Source organism: Canis aureus, chromosome 3 (genome assembly GCF_053574225.1).
Source record: "Canis aureus isolate CA01 chromosome 3, VMU_Caureus_v.1.0, whole genome shotgun sequence".
NCBI lineage: Eukaryota > Metazoa > Chordata > Mammalia > Carnivora > Canidae > Canis > Canis aureus.
In genome coordinates, this window is record NC_135613.1 from 18,422,819 (window position 1) to 18,446,457 (window position 23,639).

General features: G+C 42.0%; 1 protein-coding gene across 5 annotated transcripts in view; it reads left to right on the plus strand.

Annotated features, from left to right (window-relative positions):
- The window catches only part of GAN (gigaxonin), a 60,551-nt gene that overhangs the window by 5,901 nt on the left and 31,011 nt on the right, over nt 1-23,639 (plus strand). For 4 of the 5 annotated variants that reach the window (XM_077890957.1, XM_077890960.1, XM_077890959.1 and 1 more), the window contains exon 2: nt 21,176-21,290. The exons of the other annotated variant lie outside the window; for it this stretch is intronic. In XM_077890957.1, the coding sequence (XP_077747083.1) occupies nt 21,176-21,290 (115 nt within the window). The remainder of the gene's footprint in view (nt 1-21,175; nt 21,291-23,639) is intronic. 5 annotated transcript variants of the gene reach the window in all.

Genomic DNA, 23,639 nt, shown 5'->3' on the forward strand with positions numbered 1-23,639 from the left:
AAGTGAAATGTTGAGTGTTTAGACTTAACTGTAGAACTTGCCTGAGGATTATTGAGTAACAGTATATGTGATAGAAGTAAAAGGTAGCTCTAATGAACACAGATAAGTTCTTATTCTTTAACCTATGCCTTTTGACTTCTACCTCTTCTTACAGTTTGTATTTTTCCCTGTAAGTCCTCTTCAATGTTTTTAAAGTAATTTCTCTTAGGTAATTTAGAGAGTCAAGCAAAGTGCTTTTCCACAAACTCTGGTTCTTAGGATGTAGATTTGGATAATACAGTCTAAGCGTCTGGATTACAAAGCCACTCTATTGTTTACACTGTTCATCAGTTTGTCTCATGATATCAAAGTGAGGTTTAAAATCTATTTATAATCCATAAAGAAAACATAATTAGGACAAATAAGGAGTCATTTGGCTTATAAGTACCGTGAGGTTAGTCCTTCAGGGAGCCGCATGATCCTTGGGCAGAAGACAAGTCTATCATTTTGTCCACTGAAGCTGTAATATAAATGAATAATTTGTAAGTTAGAATTCTAGGTTAAGGGTGGAGACGTGGAGGTATGGGGTGTGACAAGTGGCACTGTGGTTGCAACCTTGAATTCAAGTACTTCCTGTGGGCTCTCCATCCCCTGAGACATGCTGGGTCCAAAGAAGGAAGGAAATGAGAGGCTGAGACAGAGTGGCATCTGTAGTTCTTTGGAGGGCAAAGGTCATGTGTGTCTAAATGCCCGATAGTGCTCAGCCAAAGCTCTTGACCCCTGTGCTCAGAGGAGCAGAGAGTGAAGTCTTCTTTCTTGGTAGTTACTGCCAAAAAGTGACTTAGCTCTAAAATGATGGTCTAATGTTTGCTGATTCCATTCCTCTGTGAGAATAAATTATAATATTTTCCCCTCTATTCAGAGAGATTTAAAAAATAGAATACTTATGGAAGATAAGGTCTTGGTAAAATTTTGTTAAATGAGACAGCCTTTAAACATTAAGGCTTTGAGAGACAGCATGTATCGGAAATGGAAGGTCTGGTTTTAAAAAATAGACTGATGAGTTATGGGATATAGACAAATAAAATGAGTTATGGGATATAGACAAATAAAATGTCCTTCATATCCATTGTCAAGTTAACGTGCTGATGGGTATAGAACCTTAAATGTCTATTTTTGCTCACAGATATTTTGTGATTCTTTTCAACTACTGAGCGTTTCTGTAGTTTTCTTTTTAGGAATATTTTGAAAGATCCTTTGATACTTGTGATTTTTGTATTTAGCATGGTAAGATGAATAGAAATACCGTGGAACATGGTTTCATAGTCACATGAGCATCTTCAGTAACTGGTTGCCTGTACTTCTGAATAATTATGAATTGTTTATTATTATTGAGCTCAAATTATTTTTAGACTTTTGCCACTTAAATCTTATCTGTCCTTGAATTGGAGGAAACGTCTCATTGGAGTATGGGGTTGGTATGAGCCTCTTCTGAAGTGGCCGTGGTCGGAAGTTTGGGAAAGTGGCCCTGTGAAGAGCCAAGAGAATCCTCGGTTCCCCTTCTCTCCTTGCCCACTTCTCTTTCAGGGTGGAATTGGAGGCCAGTATGCTCTGTTGTCTTCCTATATAGTCTTTTGGTTAGTAAAAGGAAGCATTTCCTACCAATGCCCAGTTTTCTTCCGACACCAAAGCTAGTGTGCAAAGTTTAGACCTACCCTAGCAGATAGGGGACATTGTGGGTGTGATTGGTTAATTGGTTTCTTTGTTTGCTTGTTGGCTTTCCTGCCTGGCCCCTGTACTGCCTTGTGTAAACAGAGATACCAACTTTATCCCCTGCCTGAAAATGCTAGTCCCTATGGTTGGCAGGGTGGGAATAAAATTTCAGTTTTCTCACCTCCTGCAGTTGGGGGATGGAGGGGAAAGAACAAAGATTGACTTCCTTTCCCTACCATCTCCTTTGCTATTGATAGGAAAGTGAATTATGAAAATATGCACCACTGTCACAGCTGTTGGTACACTATTTCTTTTTTAAAATTTTATTTATTTATTCATGAGAGACTCAGAGAGAGAGGCAGAGACACAGGCAAAGGGAGAAGCAGGCTCCATGCAGGGAACCCGACGCGGGACTCAATCCCGGGTCTCCAGGGTAACACTCTGGGCCGAAAGGCTGCGCCAAACTGCTGAGCCACCCTGGCTGCCCTGTTGGTACATTCTTAGAAATGTCATCCCTGCCTTAACCCATACACTTGTGGGATTGCACTTAACCAATAATAAACTACAGTTCAAGAATTAACATTGTCTTTTTTTCCAAAGAAGACATCCAAATGGTCAACAGACACATCAAAAGGTGCTCGACATCACTCATCATCAGGGAAATGCAAATCAAAGTCACAGTGAGATGTTACTGTATACCTGTTAGAAGGGCTAAAATAAAAAAGATAAGAAATAGCAAGTGTTGGCAAGGATGTAGAGAAGGAACCCTCATACATTGTTGCTGGGAATACAAACTGGTATAGTCACTGCAGAAAACAGTATGGAGGTTCCTCAGAAAATTAAAACTAGAAATAACATATTCAATAATTCCACTATTGTTTATCCAAGAAAATGAAAACACTAATTTGAAATATATATATATATATATATATATATATATATATATTCCTACATTTATTGCAGAATTATTTACAATAGCCAAGACATATAAGCAACCTGAGTGTCCAACAATAGATGAATGGGTAAGGAAGATGTGCTATATGTATATGGTGGAATATTACACAACCATGAAAAAGGATGAGATCCTACCATTTGAGACAATATGGATGAGCCTAGAGGGTTTTATGCTAAGTGAAATAAGTCAGAGTGAGAAAGAAAATATCATATAATTTCACACATAAGTAAAATCTAAAAAAAAAAAAAAAAAAGCCATAAATGACTAACAACAAAAAGCAAAAACTCAGACCTAGAAATACAGAGAACGAGCTTATAGTTGCTGGGAGCTGGTGGGGGGTGGGGTGATGGTAAGGGGGAGATACAGGCTTCCAATTATGAAATGAGTAAGTCATGGGAATAGAAGGCACAGCATAGGGAATACAGTCAGTAATATTATAATAGTTGTATGGCAACAGATGGTAGCCTTAAAGTATTGAAATGTCCTATGTATTAACTCATCACAGCTTGAGTTGGCAGTAAAGGGACCTTATAGTCATTAGTGTTAACGGTCTCAGGGCTTGACTGTAGGTTTAGACATTTGTTCTTCAGATACTCCTGAAGATACTCTGACAGCTAGCTGCTGGGAAGACCATGGAAACAGGTGACAGACAAGGACACATTTCACTAGTTGACAGAGTATTGCACTTTCCAAGGCTTTGTTTTCTTTGTGTGCTGGCTGCTACCTGAGTGCATCTCCCACAAACAGTGTCAAAACTGAGACTAAGTACGTGGAGGCTAAATTACTTCATATTTTTTCTACCTCTGTGGGGCTAGTAAAGGAAATAAACATTGACCCAAAGACTTTTCAACTGAGTTTTGATGTTCGCTTAATTTTTTAGTACTGTGTATCCTGATGTTGTGTGGTACCATCCATTTCAAGAATGAGAAAGGGATACGTTGACTTTATTTTTAGAGTAGATCATTCTGAGAGTCAGCTGTAAAAGTATATTGAAATGACTCATCTGATCATTCACTACTACATTAGTGACCCCAGTTAATCACATTTACAGAAACACCTGTCTTTAAGTAGAGAACATGGATTCTTGCTCAAAGTTCCCTAATATGCCCATTCATTCACTAAACTTTTCTTGAGTGTTTTTGTGCTGCACAGCCATGCACTGGGCACACGGGGCTCCAGCACCCGTGAGTCCATCTGAGGAGGCAGGCAGTGAAGAAGCTCAACCCAGGGAGATGTAAGGGATGGACGTGGGTGCTGCTGCAGTCTGGAGGGCTGACTGTGGTGGTAGAGGAGAAGGAGGATTTGACATGAGCAGGGGTGGAGGATGGGGTTGGGCAGGGGTAGCTCAGGGGGCACAGGAAACTGAAGGGCTATGGTCCAGGGACGAGAACAGACTGGCACATCAGATGGGGGCAGGGGCAGAAGGATGCCAACACAAGATGGTGAGTGCTGGGTAGAATGGCATGAAACAAGGTTAGCAGGGTGGACAGGACCCCATTGTTCTGGGTTGGCACTCACTCTGTGCTCCAGTAAGATTAAACTTTCACTGTAGCATTCCCCTGAGTTTGGGAGCCGACTGGGGAGGTAGTGGGGGGTGGGCAAGGAACCCAGTAGAATCTTCCAACATAGTTTAGTTCAAACAAGAGTTGAGGTTTTATTTTAAGGGTTATGTATGGATAGACACTGAGGTTTTAAGAAGGAGAAGATGTGGTCCTATTTAGGAGGATGCTGCAGTTGTTGGGATGGGAAATAAGGAGGCCCTGAACTAGGGTTTGTCAGTGAGTCAGAGTGAACTATCTGGATTACAGATAGTGGCAATAGGACTTGTCAGTGAGAAGAAGGGAAGGACCAAAGAGAGTCTAAGTTTACATCCTCCTGATCACCAGGAAACCGTGCTTATCACTTACTGTATCAAATTAGGGACCGCTTTAGAGAATCTGTTCTCAAAGTTTACACCTTAGTTACGCAAAGACAGAGCATAGGATAGAAACTAATTGAATTGTATAAATGCCCGTGGCTATAGGAGTTGTGCAGGGGAAGGAGTACTTAGGTGATCACCTAAGGCTTCATGCAGGAAACAGAACTTGGGCAAAGCCTTGAAGAGGAAAGACTAGGGAGTGAGGGAGTGGTGGTGCCCACAGAGGGGCAAGGGTCATTCAGGCAAGAGAAGGGTAGGCTCAGGATCAGAAGATGTGCATCACGTAGTCAGTAGACTCACTGGACTGGAGGCTCAAATAGGCATGGTTGCAGGTGTGGATGACAGGCAGGTAAGAGCTATATTCAAGAGTGCCAGCTAATTAGCTGTGATTTTTATTCACTCATTAAACACTAGTACTATGAATGGAGCTTCACTTCAGGAAGATGACTTAGTAGTTGTACATACACAGGACTGGGAGGACACTGGAGTTGCTGGCTGCTGTGGACAGCTTGCCGTGGCAGTATCCTGGGCACCAGAGGGTGGCCAGCATCTAGGATTCGGGAAGAAAGCAGCCTGCCATTCACTGAATGTGGGGACCAAGGATGAGGAAGGAAAAGAGGGAGGTAGCGGGTTTTCAGCCTGGCTGCCTAAGGAAAGTGGGGAACGTAACATTTTGCTTTGTGTTGAATTCTCTTCTGGTTCTTGAAAATTCTACGAGTGCTTCGCAGATCTGTGAATATGTATGTTTATTTTTACACGTGTTTCTTAGCTCTGCCTTTCTCAACCTCCTCTTTCCTGGCAGATACATTTGTGCTCATCCTTCAGGACCTGGTTCCCATAGCTATTTCCCCAGTTCCACCTAGTAATCCTTCCCTTTCAGGTCCTCTAGCATATTATGCGTGCCCTCAGCACTGCCTGCCTGTCTATCATTTAGTGGGGAGAAATAGGTGGACTGGGTGCTTCAGAGCCCTTGTCTTTATCTCTAGAGCCAGAGGCACTAAGCCCACTACTGGAAGCCCCATCCACAAGAGGAGTGGGTTGGCTGCTGTCTATAGGGACTGACGAAGACTTGGAAGATCAGAGTTCAGGATGCTGGACACGCTGCTTCCAGACAAGGTTACACTTCTTGCTATAACATTTTGCTGAGTAGCTGAACATCTGCTGGGGTCGGGGCAAAGGGACAAGAATAAACCATCCTACAGCAGAGGTTCCTGCAAGAGTCTTGGATTTGCTCTGTTTGAGATGCACAGTCAACCCAACAGGCCATTTCTGGTGCCAGGAAACCTAGGGAAGGGACCAAATTCTTTATTCAGAAGGAGCAGCTCCAGTGAGAGCGCTTTTGTTACAACATGACTAAAGAATTAATTGAGGAGCATTCATTCCCTTGACAACATTTTGGAAGGCACTTTCAGCTTCAAGTTGTTTGGAGAAGTTTATACCGGTAGGTTGTAAATTACGGAGGCGCCAGAAGCAAGAAGGCGGCTTGAAGCTGCTGGAGAGGCGCTCAGCACATCCTTTCTGAAAGGGAGCTCATGAGGCTATGTTGAGGCTGTTTTTGTTTCTGTTTTTCTCTACCCCCACTATCTCCTTTCCCAAAAAGAAAAAAAAAACAAAACCCCATTTCTTAACCTTCATTTCATGCTTTGGTTTGAACTGCTTTGAAAGGATGAATATGAACACAATAATATATTCATATAAATTCTTACTTTTCCGTTGAGCTTATTCAGGAGTTCACTTGCTCTGCCTTTGAAAAGGCATAAGTCCTCCTTCTGACTCTCTACATTGGCAACGAGGGAATAGAAGGTGAATAGAAATACGGAAGTTCTGTAGTTCTTCGTGCCATTTGTATGCTGCAGTGGAAAAGAACCAGAGGAGCTAGTTTTCAGTTAAAGAACCCTTGTCCGAAGTGCCCCCAAATCAGAGGGCCATAGCACTTGAGAGGACCATGTTCATGGGGTCTTCAAAGGGCACAGAAGGAGCCTCTTTTAAATAGCATCTGAAAATGCATTCTGAGTAGAAAATCTGGAACTGTCTTGACAGGTTGTGGCATGAATGTCTGTCTTTTATGTGTGTTTCCAGAAGGTCAGGGTGTGACCAGAGTGAGGGCTCAGGCTTGTTTCATTCTAGAGGAATTTTTTGCTTCACAAGTTTGCTGCATCATGATTCTGCCTTTGAACTCATCTTAAAACTTTAACATGCATTTTCAAACCTTGTCTTCTAAGAGGTAAATTTTATTGACTGCTTTATTTGCAAAATTACAAGAACCGGATTTAAATATTAAGATTTTTTTTTTTTACACAAAAATAATCACAGAAGATCACACAGGAGTTATTTATGTCACCCTAAATTCTAGTTCTGGACAGCATACTTGTCATCCAGAAGGACCTCTCACTTACGGTTCATCTTTCCCTCTCCTTTCTTACAGTTCAATATCATGCCCTAATCATCCTTTTTAATAGCCAGTTGTTATTACATCATGTTGCTGTGTGATGCAACTTGCTTCATCATTCCCCTTTGACATTTTAATATCCAGTTCTTTTTTCTTTTTTAAAGATTTTATTTATTTATTCATGAGGCACACAGAGAGGAGAGAGAGAGAGAGAGAGGCAGGGACACAGGCAGAGGGAGAAGCAGGCTCCATGCATGGAGCCTGATGTGGGTCTTGATCCCAGATCCTGGGATCACACCCTGAGCCAAAGGCAGATGCTCAACTGCTGAGCCACCCAGGTGTCCCTAGACCGGATTTTTAAATGTTGTATGCTTTCTACTATAAAAACATTTAGAACAGGGTTTGGCAAAGTTTTTCTGTACAGAGTCGAATATTTTAGGCTTTTCAGGCCACAGGGGACCTCTGACACATAGTCTTCTTGGTTTTTGTTTTAACAACCTTTTAAAAATATAAAAACCATTTTTAGCTCAGAGACCCTACAGAAACAGGCAGTAGGTTGTAGTTTGTTGACCATTGACCCTAGAGTATTAATTTTTTTTTAAGTTCAGACATAGAAACTATAACCCTGAAGATCATCTTTATTTTTTTAAAGATTTATTTATTTATTATTCATAGAGACACACACACACACACACACACACACACACACACACACTGAGAGAGAGAGAGAGAGAGAGGCAGAGACACAGGCAGAGGGAGAAGCAGGCTCCATGCAGGGAGCCTGACGCAGGACTTGATCCTGGGACTCCCAAGATCACACCCTGGGCCAAAGGCAGGCACCAAACCACTGAGCCACCCAGGGATTCCCTGAAGATCATCTTTAAAGCCACTTAAATCATGTAATGATGACTTGTAGGCCAGCCTTGAGTAGAACAGAGATCCACAGTCAAGACTGATTCTCCCTGGCCCACCCTCCCATCTTCTACTCTTTCTTCTAGGATGTTCTGTTGCATATCTTCTTCCTTCTGTATTTTCAATTTTTCCCTTCTCTTCTGGCTCCTTCCTTGGCACAGAGACATGCTTGAGTCTCTTCCAGTGCCTGGTACATGGGAGATATACAAATGTCCAGATGCATCTCTGCATCCTCTGCTAACAAGCACATGATTCTTTTTTAAATTGTTATTATTTGTTTGTTTAAGTAGGTTCCATGCCCAGCATGGAGCCCAACCTGGGACTTGAACTCATGACCCCAGGATCAAGACCTGAGATCAATCAAGAGTCAGACACTTGGGCAGCCTGGGTGGCTCAGCGGTTTAGCACGCCTTTGGTCCAGGGCGTGATCCTGGAGACCCGGGATCAAGTCCCATGTCGGGCTCCCTGCATGGAGCCTGCTTCTCCCTCTGCTTGTGTCTCTGCCTCTCTCTCTCTCTCTCTCTCTCTTTCTCTGTGTGTGTGTGTGTGTGTGTGTGTCATGAATGAATAAATAAAATCTTTAAAAAAAAAGAGACACTTAACCAACTGAGCCACTCAGGCGCCCCAAAAGCACATAATTCTTCAAATAAGGGTCTTTATCTTGTCCATGGTCTCACCTCTTTTTTTCCTTCTCTTGTCTCCTGTCTTATCACTCCATTAAAACTGTTCTTAAAAATTGCTAAATAGAATGACCAAATCTAGTGAAAACTTGGAAGTGTTTATCTGACTCGGCCTGTCTGCTGTATTTATCACTCTTGGTCATTTTCTTGACACTTGGTCTCTGCAGGCTCCTGTGACCCCTCTTGTCCCATTTCCCCTACAGCCAGCTTTTCTGGCTCTCCTCCCTTTCTCTCACTATACGTGATGTGGCACAAGGTCTGTCCCTCCCCCTCCACTCTCTCATAATATCATCTACTCCGGAGATACCGCCACCTTGGCCTCTCCTGAACACCAGGCCAGCTCCCTTCCCCAAGGTGGGCAGTCCTCCCTTCACCTCGCTGGTCAGTATATTGCCAGATTCCCTGGGAGAAACTGGAAGTCCTTAGGGATGCACCCCACACACACATCTAAATGACACATCTCAGATCTCCACAACCTGTCTCTGCTTCACCATTACTGCTGCTCACATTCCAGCCGCTGTAGTTCAGAAGGTGACAGAACTGGTCTGTCTGTCTCCATGCTCGATCCCCATCAGTCTTCCACACTTGCTGCTGCTGCCACAGTGATGCTTCTAGAAGGTAATTAGATAATGCATAAAGCTAATGTCTTCCGAGATGAGGTTGATGCAGGTACTGGAGCAGGAAAAATACACCATGAGCCTAGAGCATTTGTGCCAGAAAGTAAGGAGGTGCCCAAAAGACAAGAGAGCCAACGTGAAAGAACTCTCAGTGCCCAAGGCTGTGGCAATTTGAGCAAGGAAATGAATATCAATAACATTGGGTTATATACCACAGAACAGAACACATATCCACATGTATAGGCATGAGTAAGTGAATTGAGTGGGTGAATAAATAAATGAGGAAAAGGGATAGCTTTTTTTCTCAGTTTTATAAAAAAATTTTTGGGAGAGAATGTGCATGCACAAGCTGGGGCAGAGAGGGACAGAGGGAGAGAGAGAAAATCTTAAGCAAACTCCACACCCAGCATAGAGCCTGACGGGCTTGATCTCACGACCCTGAGATCATAACCTGAACTGAAACCAAGAGTTGGACGCCTAATTGACCGAACCACCCAGACACTCTGAGATAGCTCTTCCTTACTGAAGAATTTCCATTAATAAATGTAGATGGAATAAAATAATAAAAAATCATTATTTGAGCATCATAATAATAATTATTACAGGCAAGATCTACCAGTGGATACTAAAATTAGTGGGCAAGAGTTTGGGGAGAGAAAGGATATTTGGATATTCTCAAATTATCTCCTCCAATAGATTTAACAAAGGGATAAATAGTAACTTCTTAATGGAGAAACCCAGAAGACACCATCATAGCCAAGTGGCCAAGGTTAACATCCTTTTCATCAACATCACAACATGCTGCACAGGACATGATACCACTTTTGTAGGGTTCCTGCTAAAAATGTGTAACCTCAGTCTAATCATAAGAAATTAAACTCAACTTGAGGGACATTGTACAAAATAATTGATCACAACTCACCAAAGAGTCAAGGCCTTAAAAGGTGAAGATTTGAAGGACTGTCATGAGTTGGAGACAATCATCAACTGAAGTTTGGAATCCCAGATTGGACCACAGAACAGAGAGAAGACATTAAGGGGAAAACTGGTGAAATCTGAATAAAGTCCATAATTTATTTAATAGTATTATACCAATAAATATTTAGTTCTTAGTATTGATAGGTATACTAAGATGATTTAAGATATCAACATTAGTGAAAGCCGGATGAGGGGGATATAGGAACTCTATGATTACAAACTTTTCTGTAAATCTAAAATTATTTCAAAATAAAAAGTTTTAAGTAAGTCCTCACGTATAGCTCCATCTCCCTCAAGGGGAAGTCCAGATCTGTGTGTTTGCATAGATCCTCCAGGAGCTGGCTCGCCCCTGTCCTCCTTCCCTATGTGCTACTCTCTCCAGCCATGCTCAGCTGATTGCCCCCGCCATTCCTTGAGTGCCACAGTACTTACTTTACTGCCTTTGCTGTCCTCGCTTCTCAGTGTGAAATACTCAGCCGAGGTCCTATTCAGGTCCACTTCTGTGAAGCCTTCTCTGACCTGTCTCCCTGGAGAACTATTTTGCCTCCATGGTACTTAGCACAGCACCTCCTCCACAGTCTTTACAGTGATTCACTTGTCCTGCCCACTTGGTATCTTTTTGTGTCTCCTGTGACCGTTCCTCTGTCTGCCTTTATCTTTCTTGGTATTGGTACGTTTGGTGGGTGCTGATCACTTAATTTGGTAGACTGTTCCTCAACTTGGGTTTGTTTGATTTCTTAAATTTAGACTGAGGTTATGCATTTGTGGTGAGAAGACCACAGAAGTGACGTGGCACCCCTCTCCATGTACCGTGTCAGGGCGCCATGATGTTGATTTGTCCCAGCTTTAGATAACATTAGTTGATCACATGGTTAAAGATGGTGTCCACTGGTTTAATCCACTGTTTTTCTCTTTGTAATTAAGAATTATGGAGCTAATTAGAAATGACAAATACCCATCATTTGCTTCAATGTGGATGCAACTGGAGGGTATTATGCTGAGTGAAATAAGTCAATTGGAGAAAGACCAACATTATACGGTCTCATTCATTTGAGGAATATAAGAAATAGTGAAAGGGAATAAAGGGGAAAGGAGAGAAAATGAGTGAAAATATCAGTGAAGATGACAGAATATGAGAGACTCCTAACTCTGGGAAACAAACAAGGGGTAGTGGAAGGGGAGGTGGGCAGAGGGATGGGGTGACTGGGTGAAGGGCACTGAGGGGGGCACTTGACTGGATGAGCACTGGGTGATAGGCTATATGTTGGCAAATTGAACTCCAATTAAAAAAAAAATTATGGGGCTATACTTTGAGATCATGAAAGTATTCCATGCCTCATCAATTTTTGCCAGTTCTAGCATCCACTTGTGCTTTGTAACTCAGTCACTCCTTCTGTTAGTTATTAGACTCCTGAGTCTCAGGCTTATGCAGCTGGGTAGAGAATAGCACCGCGTCCTAAGATGGGGACAGCCTGGGGGAGAAAATAGGCTTTCAGCAGGCTGGGAAAGAGATTTCTTGTGGGACATAATGCTAGAGGCTTCAGACTTGTAGAAATAACTTGTGGCATTTCATTTTACTGATCCAAAGCCCATGGTTACAAGTGATGGTTCGTCAGTCCCTCGAGATCAGGGCCCACCAACTAGTTGAGATCTGATTTCTGAATCCGTACCTGGTACTTGATGCTCTGCCTAGAACAGTGGAGGGACTTATAGCAAGGTCACTGGCCTAGGGCTATAGTTTTTATGGGTTTGGTCACACTTCATCTCTTTCCCTTCAGAGATCATGTGCCTCTGCATGTGTAAGTGATGTCACTTAAAGGTGTGCATGTCCACAGTCCCTGTGATGTGCTGTGTGTTACCCCCCCCCAATCCCCCAAACGCACACACTGTGGGTTTTCTCAAGCTGTCCTCCTGCTGAAGGTAGTTCATACTTTGCATGTTCTCTTTCTGAAAACATTATCTCCCTTTAGATAAATTTTTCCTTTGTTCAGATCACATGCCTCAAAGGCATACACTTTCTGTTCTCATATTTCTTCCAGATATTGATGTAATTGGACATGGTAACTCAGAGCAGGTCTAAATAGGAACACTGTATTTCATCTTCAGAGTGGATGATGTGCTATCAGAAGGAAAAAGGAAAATGTTTTTATAACTCCTTGTGTGCTGCCTGGTCGGTGGGGGAGCAGGGAGGTTGTCAGGAATGGCCAGGGCCTCTTCAGACTTGTTCCTACATCCTCTATGGTGAGCTGGTTCTGCTTCAGCTTCATTACTGTGGGGCATCTTGGTGGCATGATACCTGAACAGTAAACTCTTGCTTTTCCAGAAATTTTTCCTAATCTTTGCATTTTTCCATTCAGTGCACTAGTGATGGTGAACAGAGAGCAATGAAGCAGAGATGGGGTACTGGCCAGTTAGGCAGGTTTATTCACAGACCACAAACCTTCCCTACAGCCAACCTTAAAGTCCAGTTTACTTTTTTTTTTTTTTTTTTAGATTTTATTTATTTGAGAGGGAGTTCATGAGAGAGAGAGAGAGTGCGCACACACGTGCACAAACTGGGGCAGGGGGAGAAGAAGTAGACTCCCGGCTGACCAGGGAGCCTGATGCAGGGCTTTATCCCAGGACTCCAAGATTATGACCTGAGCCAAAGGCAGATTTTTAACCAACTGAGCCACCCAGGCACCCTGAGTCTAGTTTACATTTGCCCTCAGCACAAAGGCAGGTAATGGCACCATGGACATTCAAATAGCTTTGCAGCAGGGAAACATTCAGTACTTGAATTGCTGAATACAGCACACGTGGATTGGGTGCTGGGGGAAGCATCACCTCCCTCAGTGTGGGCGAACCGGGGAGATGCAGTGTGGAAAAGCTCACAACTGTTCAACTGGTCAGTAATACCATCTGCACAGTTGTGCTTGTTTTGTTTCAGTAACTGGCATTGCAGTGGTGAAATTCTTCATTCCCCCAGCCTGGCTGTATGCTGCTACTAACTTAAGTCCATGCGTATTTGTCAAGTGCCTGTTTGGTACCAGGCTCTTCATGAGGTATGGAGATAGAATGGTAAACAAGACAAAGCCCCATTGTCATGGATATGGACATTAAATAGATGTAGTTTATGAGATGGTGATAAATTCTATGAAGAAAAATAAAGCAGGGAAGGAAGTAAAGATGTCATCTTATTTTTTTTTAAGATTTTTTTATTTATTCATAAGAGACACAGAGAGAGAGAGGCAGAGACATAGGCAGAGGGAAAAGCGGGCTCCCTGCAGGAAGCCTGATGCAGGACTCTATCCCAGGACCCTGCGATCATGACCTGAGCCAAAGGCAGACGCTCAACCACTGAGCCACCCAAGTGCCCCTAGAGGTGTCATTTTAGATAGTGTGGTACTTGGGCTGCTCTTTAGAGCAGAGACTAGGAGTAAAGTATTAAACCATGTGATGAGGGGGGGTGGAGGGCGATGGTAATATTCCAGGGGTGAGGGAATGTGTCATTATAAGCTGGAATGCTTTTTAAAAGTACACAGTCTTGGAACCTGACTGATTTGGTCTGGGAGGGTACCCAGGGATCTGCTTTCCTCTTAAGAGTTTGCCCCAAGATTCTGGGAAGCCAGGTTCAGGAGGTACTCTTAAAACCTATTCAAATTATGAATCATTGCAGGATGTGTGTGAGGCGGAAAGTTTTGATGGTAAGGAAGTGAAAACTAATTCGTCTAGGTAAGAAGAGCTGGAGGCTGGAAGTGAAGAAAAAGGAATGGAGGGAGAGTGAAGGAAATAATGAAGGAGAAGTAGTATGGAAGCTCCATTAGCATGCCACCCCAGTAGTGAGGCTCCCCTCCTAGAATCGTAATAGGAGGAATGCAGCCCTGTCCCAGCTCTGCATTATCTTTCCTTTACCCACCTCCCACTTGGTAATCCTGGCCCTAGGTGTGCCGTGTTAAGCTGGTGGCAGTTCCTGGCTGGGTCCACAGCAATCATACCCCTGCTTTCCTGTGGTTTCCTCTCCTCATTGCTCCCTGACTTTGGTCTTGTAGGAAGAGCATCTTGGTGGCTGGCTCGTGAGCCTTTGTTGGCCCCAGTGGGGGGGTTGAGGGGGGACTCACCTAGCAGTCTGTGGCACCTGGTGCATATCTCCCCAGGGGAGTCTGGGGGCTCCATGGGCCTTCCTCTGGGATCCCTGCTCCTGTCTCAGATACCCATGTAAATGCTTCTCTTTCACATAGGTGGCATTCCTGTGTGGCAGGAACCATGGGAAAGCTGGGTTCCTGTCCCCCTCCCCCCATAAAAAATAGGCCATAAAAGGCCTTGTCATGGGATGGTGCCTTCTGTTGACAGAAATATTACTTGCAAATTTATATTTCACTAAGCTGATTGGGGAGGATTCACAGCAAGATTGACCATTCAGTTCAGGTACAGAGATGTTGCATATACCCCGAGGCCCCACAGATGCGTCACCTCCCACGTAATCAGCGCCCCCACCAGAGTGGGACATTTGTTACAGATAATGGACCTACACTGACAGATCACTGTCACCCAGAGCCTGTAGCTTACATTAGGGTTCACTATGGGTCATACACATTCTGTAAATTTAGGCAAATGTATGATGTAGGTAAGTTTAGGCAAAAGTATGATGACAGGTCTCCATCACTGCAGTGTCATACAGAGTAGTTTCACTGCCCCAACTATCCATTTTTGATGTAGTTTTTAGGAGCTCATGAAGATGAAAGAGGAGGGGAGGAGCATCTGTAAAACAGATTCCCATCCCCACCCCCACTTCCCTACCCCACCCCTGCTCCGGGAACATGAAATAGGAGTTTGGCTTAAGTGGGCAAATGTAGTGATGAACCTAAGCCCCTCTGCACACATCTCAAAGAGCCTGCTGTCAGTAGCTACATAGTTTGAGGCGACATGAATCATTTAAAACCATATGAGTAATGCCCATGAATCACCCCAGAATTTCTCTAAATCTTGACTTAAACATTACATTCTCTTGCATTCTATTTGAGTACATTTCCTTGCTTTTATTGGAGAGGAGCTTTTGCATCAGAGAGGAAGAAAAGTCACTTAAATGTATTCTCTGTCAGTGTTACATCAGATCCCATTCAATGATGTCTAAGATGGTTCTTGGAAGAGTAGAATCAGTCCTGGCTACCTGAGCAATTTGACACATTGAATTTTCTCAGCAATTGGAAGCCAATGAGAAAAGAACTATTTATAACCCAGCAGTTTACTTGGGCTCTGTTATACTCATTTAAAAGTTGTAGGCCTCTTTCAGGGATGTAAAATTTTGAGTAATACCAGCTTCTTTATTAGCTACTGGCCAACAACATGTTGTTGTTGTTTTACAAAATCTCTTTCAGTGTTGCCAAGAATAAGAAAAATTGATTTTGTTTCACATCTGTTCAACTTTAATAGGACAGAAAATAAATGCTTGCCCAGAGGATAGGTGATTGGAAGAAAAATAAACTTGCACTGCATATTCCACAGAAGTTGTGTTATAAATCCTAGATCACTGATTAAGTTGGCGGGACTTCACCCTCTAGGACTCCACAGGACGCCTCTAGAGTCAAGTCTCTGTGCTAACTCATTGGTCTGTTTCAGCAGTTTTGTCCAAAAATGTTTAGGGGTGAGAGAGTTCTCAAATCACCTTATCTAACCTCTTCTTTTTACAAATGAGAAAATGGGCACAGAGGGGAAATGTCTTGCCCTAGAAACAAAACTGGGGAAGAATGCAACTGGCATGGATATTTATATCTGAACACCTGAGGCCCAATTTTATAATACTCTCAATTATTTCTAGTTTTTTCAGCGTATGATAAAATTCTCAAAATGGTATTTTAAGACTACTGCATTTTCCAAGAGAGAGTTTATAAGTTGACGTCACATGATAATAAAAACAAGGATACTGTGACTTCCAGTAAATTTACATATGACCCTATAGCTTCCTAGGGGAAAGATGAACACAGAAAGGAACGGTTGATTTACCTCCTGTTTTTTTTACGGGTTAACTTTCAAAACAGAGCTGTCAGTTATTAACACTTTGGGTTAGCTTGCTTGCTTGCTTGCTTGCTTTTTCTTTCTTTTTAATTTAACTCATTTAGTCCAGCTCACTGAATTCTCTAGCAAAGGAAGGAAAAATGATGTGCAAGATGAGAAAATTCCAGATATAAAGGGGAAAGCTATGGAGAAAATGTGTTGGGCTCGAGAGTGAGGACAGTTCATTGGTGGATCTTGGGCAAATTAAGTTATTTCCTGAAGGAAAGAAATGAAAGACAGAATGCTACAAAAGCTAAAAGGACCAAGAGACTTAGCTGGGGAATCAGAAAAAAAAGTGAAGACAAAAGGAGGGAGAATAAGACACAGTGGAGGTTACTGAGTTGGGAAAGGATGGCAGGTCTCCAAGAAATGGTAGAATAAGAGAAATGGGAGGTAACAGAATGATGGTAGGCTCTAAAGCAAGACTGTTTCAAAATAAATTTGAGTGACGTGACTCTTACCAACTAGGATTGGAAGGGACTCAATCAGCTTTCACTGTATTCTTGACAGATGGGTGGTCTGGTCATCCAGCCTACTGGGACATCACCTGCGCACTGCTGATGGTTGGATAGCAATCTGCCACAATATAAGTGTATGTGTGGCAGTTAAGAGTTTAGACACTTGTAGCAATTTGACAAAGTAATTTTATGCTTATTGAATGAGATGATAAAACAATCAGGGCCTGCATTTCATGTGTCTTTTTTATTTCATTTTTCTAATAATCCATTTTTTAATTGAGGTATAATTGACATAACATTGTATTAGCTTCAGGTATACAACATAATGATTCTGTATTTGTTTACATTACAAAACAATCACCACAGTTAGTCTAGTTAACCTGTCATCTGACATAGTTATAAAACTTCTTCTCTTGTGATGAGAATTTGTAAGATGTACTCTCTTCGCAGCTTTTAAATACACAGTACAATATTATTAACTGTAGTCACCATCTGGTACATTATATCCCCATTATATTTTTACTACGTTTTAAAAAATACTCATGTGGGATGGATTAAAGTACCAAACATATCATGGGTGATTTGGGAAGCATCAATTAACCCCTTGCTACTCCGAGGGGTCTGGAGACCAGCAGCCTCTGTGCTGCCTGAGACTTTGTTACACATGCAGAAACACAGGCCACACTGAGACTGAGTCAAGAGCCCTAGATGATCCCTATGAACATTGGAGTTTGAGAAAGCCCATGCTTTCGTCCTTTCAGCATTGGACATGTGAGACTATAAAAGTTCCTCCTGCTGCTTCTGGTTCTGTTTCACTGTACCTGAGGTCATGCAGGAAAGAAACCATGTGACAGTGCTTGAGATAAAGACCACTATCAATTCAAATGCTTATTTTACAAATAAGTGTTGAACATCTATTCTCTGTGAGCCACTGGGCTACACTGTAGGGTTACCATGATAAAGAGGACTCTGGCCTCAAGGAACTTAACAGTTAAATAAGGGAGTTAGGAAATGGGATATATACTTAAATGCCACAATAAAAACAGAATTTGACAAACCCATAATATAAAGTGTTTGGGAAATCTGTAGCAGAGAAATTATTTTTACCTACATGGAGGTAAGGGTGGAGGTGCAGCCTGTGGCAGGGTGGAGCGATAAAGAATAACTTTGTGTGGAACTGGCATGTAAGCCATTCTTTACAAGATGGGTAGGAATGGAGTGTGCACAGATGGTACCAGGAAAGATCAGAACCAGGATAAGAAGAGGGAAAAGTTTGGGGGCAGGTGTAGGGATCTGAATTTAAACTGTACTTTTAGGTTTTATAATTTAGGCTTCAGATGTTTAGAGACTTGATGGTACAGTGATTGATTTTTCATGGGCTTTGAAAAAGGTCTGGTTTTAGAGAAGTCTGAAATGGTCCATACTTATATACAGGCATCTTTTTTCTGTCCTCTTAGCCATCTCTCGCTGAGAGAGAAAACTTTACTCTTAATTATAAAAACATATGACAGTATAGTCAACTTCCAAAAAAATGGCAGTGAGCCAGTCACATGGTTGAAAACTGAAAAGGGACGGACAGACAGACAGCAAGGAAAGGTCTACTTGTAGCTCTGCCCCTAGTCTAGAAGGCTCCTCCTCCTTCCACCATCCACAACACGCACAGGCAGGCACAGCCAGCTCTTGTGTGAACATGGATTACTTTAAAACAAGAACAGCTCCAGTTCCAGGTTGAGGCTCTTCCACCTGAATATGTTCTGGAGTTACAGCCTTAAAATAGTTAGCCACTTTCTCAGTCTGGGTCTTGTCTGGAGAAAAAAGTCCACGCAGTAACTTCAGCAAAGAAAGCTTAATATAAAGAATTGTAAACTACAACAAGAGATTTGGAGTAATGAGAGATCAGCTAGTAAGAAGAAAGGAAAACTTAAAAATACAGGAATAACCCATAGAAGAAGCAGCCACCACCGTGGGCTGAGCTCCAGATGTTTTAGACAGGGCACAGCCACACTCCCTGCATGGCAGGGAGATGGCACAGCTGGAACTTGCCAGAAGTCTGTCCCCTCGGGTGCCTGGGAAAACTGTTCATAAGAAGTGTCAAAACTGCCTGAGGGAATTCCAGGGGAAACTGCAACGGGCTGCTGGTGGCGGAGCACTGTAGGAGCTTCATGCTGGAAAGATTGGCTGCCTTATAGGAGTCTTCCAAGTTGCTAGACCAGAACCAAGAAGCACTGTCTTTCCAGCACTCCCTACTGAAAAGCTTAACATCATACCAGTTGACAAAAGAAAATTATTTAAGAGGCTCAGATCATTTCACAGAGCATGTAAAAAGGAAGAATCAGTGATTGAGAAATATAAATAGTTATGACATCCTAAGTGAAAAATACCATGTGTGCTGCCAGAAAGACCACAGTGCATTTCAGACTTGGTCTTAGTCTTAGCACTTACATGATTTTTCTCTCTTGGTCGGGAATTGATAAAAAATTTTTTTCTTCACTTATTAAAAGTGTCAAGCATATAGATAAACCCTGGAGTGCAGCAAGCAGAAATGAAGTATCTTTCGAGTAAAACTATTTAGTTCGATAGGAACTGTAGAGGCAGGAATAGCAGACATGAAATAAGGAAAGAAACAAGGTTGTATCTTCTTCCTACCTCCAGATACATTATCCCATCAATTTCATCTTTGGAGTCTCCCAAGGCCCTTACTGGCAGCAGGATGGACTGGCTTTCTTCTGCTTGTAGATAGCTGCTGTCCTAGGCCCATTCTGCACCCTTCCCTGCATTGACTTCACTTCTTTCCTATGTTGGAACGTGTCTTTTCATTCCTGAAATCTTCCTCTTTCTTGATGTACACCTTTGTTTTGGGGGGCACATTTTGTAGCAGCACATTGAGAAAGGTTGCATGGGAGATTGTTTGTTTTGAGACCATGTATGGCTGAAAATATCTGTTGGATCCTAACATTTGATTGGTAGTTTGGCTGGTTATAAAAATGTAGGTTGGAGGGACACCTGGGTGGCTCAGTGGTTGAGTGTCTGCCTTTGGTTCAGGGCATGATCCTGGAGACCCAGGATCGAGTCCTGCATCGGGCTCCCTGCATGGAGCCTGTTTCTCTTCCCTCTGCCTGTGTCTCTGCCTCTACTGTGTGTCTCTCGTGAATAAATAAATAAAATGTTTTTTTAAAAATCTAGGTTGGAAAGAATTTTCCTTCAGAAGTTTGAAGTCCTGTGTTCTTGGGGCAGCCCTATATCCATAACTTTAGATCTTTCCCTTTAGGGCTGATTACATCCTCCAAAGAGTCTTCCAGTTTCTTGCCTGGAGAATATAGGTCTGGCTTTCAACATGTAAGAAGAGCAGAATTGAGGGGGAAAAATTGATGGTCTCAGCATCCAGTGTGTAAACACTATATTTGCTCTGTTTTTGGTACCATACACCCATCCTTGAATGTGCCTGATTATCTTCCTGTGACCTACCCTCTGTTTTTAACTCTTCAGGATGTCAATCCGTTATCTTGCACTAGAGCTAGGTGGGGAGGGCCTTACAGGGAGTCACGTACATATGTGGAGGCAGGACCTGGGAATTCAGCTCCTTACTACCACTGGTCAACCTGTGTCTTTTTGGCTCATCTCTCACCCTCCTTCCACAGCTGCCTGATTTGACCAATTCTCAACCTTGAGGGTGTCGGGGGTGGGGGGGTTCTTAAGTGCAATTTAGATTGTGTATTAGCTTTAGTCAGTGCTAATTTACAAACATCTTTCAGATCTTGGGTAAGACCAATTCTTAAACAAGACACAAAAAACATTCACCATGAAAAATCATTCTTCAAATTACTCATGCCTTAAACAAATGTGCCAAGTCTGCCAAAGATTTAATACCAAGAATATGATAAAGAACTCATACACCTCCATATAAAGATAACTCAATTTTAAAAAATGAAAAAGAGATTTGAACTTAGCATGTGTTTCACAGAAGAGGAAACACATGTGACTGTAGACATGAAGAGATGTTTGACACTTGTATGACAGGGCAGTGCACACAACCACAAGGAGAGTGGTTTCGTGGGTACAGTAATATCAAGAAGCAAAGGAAAATCAAATAGGATTTAGGATGATAATTACTTCAGATGGGGAAAAGCAGAGAGATGAATAGTGAGAGGGTATGTTTGGGTAGAAGCAGGTTCTTTGTCAACTTCCTAGCTTTTGTTTTGGGTGGGAGGTTCGTGGGGTCCTTGTTACATTACTGAAAATAGATAATGAAATAATTTAAAAAAAAAAAGCCTAACAGAGCTAGACTCCCAAGGTGAAGTAGAGATCCTTGCTTAGGTGGCTCTTAGTTCTATGGTTGTCTGTTTTGTTTTTTAAGAAGTAGTATTCTGAATCCTAGAACAAGTGTTTTGTAGTCAGAAGTTATAAAATATTATAAACTAACTACATTTCCTAGGCCGGGTTTATATGCTGATAAATATCTACCTTATGCTGAGTTTTAGTGCATAAATATTTATAGCTATTTCTGTTCTTTCATAGAAATTTTACATTTTTTTCCCTTTCTTAGGACAAAATTAAACTATAATCCTCCAAAAGATGATGGATCAACATATAAGATTGAACTTGAAGGGATATCGGTAATGGTTATGAGAGAGATCCTGGATTACATCTTCAGTGGGCAGGTATGATGAGACACACAGGGAGGAAGACGAAGTAGAGGCCTCTCAAGCTCAGGGTGAGGGTCTCCTTCATCCATTCTATGATCCAGCAACACCGTCCTCTTCATCTGTCATTGTCTGCGTGATGTATATCTCCTGCTGGGAATGGCACCCAACTGTTCTTCCAGGGCTCTGCTCTTAAAAGAAAAGCTGACTGAGTAAAATCTTAACCCAGTCCCAGTTTTTGTATTTATCATTCCAAGCTCCACCTTCCATCATGAGATAGAAAGGAACTGGGATCACCTTTCATAGCTGTCTCTAAACCTTAATTCCCATCTTGCTCTGTACCCCATAGCTTGGAAAGGGGAGCTTCCTTGGGCAGAGGGAATTGTTTTATAGAAAAAAAAAAAAAAAAGAGTTTGAGATTCGCGCATATGACAGGCACCTGCATTGTATTTGTGATGCCTGGGTACTGTTGCTTCAGTAGGACCAATATCCCGGTTGCATCCCATTCTTGCTGATGTCCCTTTACTCTCTGTGCCCACCTATTTTGCTGGGGATTTAATGAAACCCAGGGAAGAAGGTTATAAATAATGAGACTTTCTTTTTCTTTGCCATCCTCAAGCCCCCAACCCCTGATTTTATGATTTAAAGTATAACATGAGGGCTCTTAAGAATAATCTTAGGTTGAACCAGAACTAGCTTTTTAACAGGAAGAGGTTAGTGTATCTTACGTGTGGTGATGTGAGAATGCATTTTATCTTTACTCTTTTTGAGAGCTTCTTTCCTGTTCTCTCCCTTATTCCTTCCTCATCTTACTTTACCTTTCTCATTTGTGAGAGCCTCATCCTACGTGTTTCCTAAGTATCCTAAATGTACTGCTTGCCTTCTCTGGATACATTCATTCAGTCAACTTTGGTGATTGTCATTCTTTTTGAAGCTTTTGGGTTAATTTCATGACACTATTCCTTCCTTTTCTCTGAACACTAGGTGGTGGGTGGTGCATGTAAGGTTATATGTATGATTGTTAAAAATGAATGCATTTAGATTAATTTTGGGACAGTCCTTAAAATACTGAAGATACTCAGAAGCATCAGGAAACTAGACTGAGGACCAATCCTCTTATCTAACTTTTAAAATCAGTTCAGCAGCAGCTATAACAACTCGTAAGCCAGTAATTGCATATACCTGTTCAGGCTTGGATTTGAATCTTGAAACCTTATTTACAGGTTGACTTCTGTGTTTTGTTCCCAATTTAAATTAATTATGGTTTAAGAAAAAAATAAACAAAAAAATTAGTTATGGTTTAAAACCGTAGTTGCAACATAAATTATAACAAACTCCTTATCTGGCAGTTTAGTTTTATCAGGATGGAATGTAGTGATTTTCTCACATGCCTGTACCTGACTGGTGTACAGCTATCACTGTTTTGTGGCTGAATTTAATATGTCAAGTAAACAAGAAATTTTTTCTTACTTGTGACTTACTCGACACACTTCTTTCCACAGTTTTGTTGCTCAGTTTATAAGGTGATTGGCAGTCATACATTTTTTTTCTATATCTGCGGTACACAATATATAAAATGTGGCAAAATGTTTCTTGCTGTACTGTACCCTGGAACCTCTCCTTCACATTTTCAAGTGTAGGACACTGCCCATTCTTTGGGAAAGAAGAGTCTGACCATTGTGATTGTGGTAATATTCTAGAGGCTTGTTTCTTTAAATTGCCTTAGTGTTGCCTGCAAAAACTGAAGTGGGTGGATGAAGAAGCATTAGAAGATTAAGGAAAAGTGAAGTTCATAACGATAAACAAGAAATCTTACCTTAGGAGTTCCTTCCAGAAAGTAGATTTGAGACCAGAGTGTACGTGTTGCACTGAATGCAGTTTGGCATTTGGAATGAGGTCCTTGGGCAGCATGGCCCTCCCTTCTCCAAGGGGCTGATGTGGTGTGTCTGGCAGGCCATCTGGCAAAAGATGGAACGTGGTATATATCTAGAGGCAAGATTTGCCACAGTTCCAGTGCTAGTATTTAAAGAACTCCCTTTAGTTTACCACAGAAAGGAGAACTGTCCACCTCCTAATAAGCATTTCAGGCACTAAGGCCTAGAAGTAAACAATATGGACAGTGTACCCAGGAAGGGTTCATGATAGTTAATGTTGGTAAAGCAAGGAAAGTGCTGGGAAAACTCAACCGGCCATATTCTGTTCACATTGTTTGAAGATTCACCGGTGCCCTCAAACTCCTTTTGAAAAAGATGACCTAGGTTGGACTGTGTGAAATTGCCAATATTTGATCATCTTTGACCTACAAAAGTGGAACTTTCATGTAGTTCCACCTAATAGGTTAGCAGTTTGGGCTTTAATACATATATT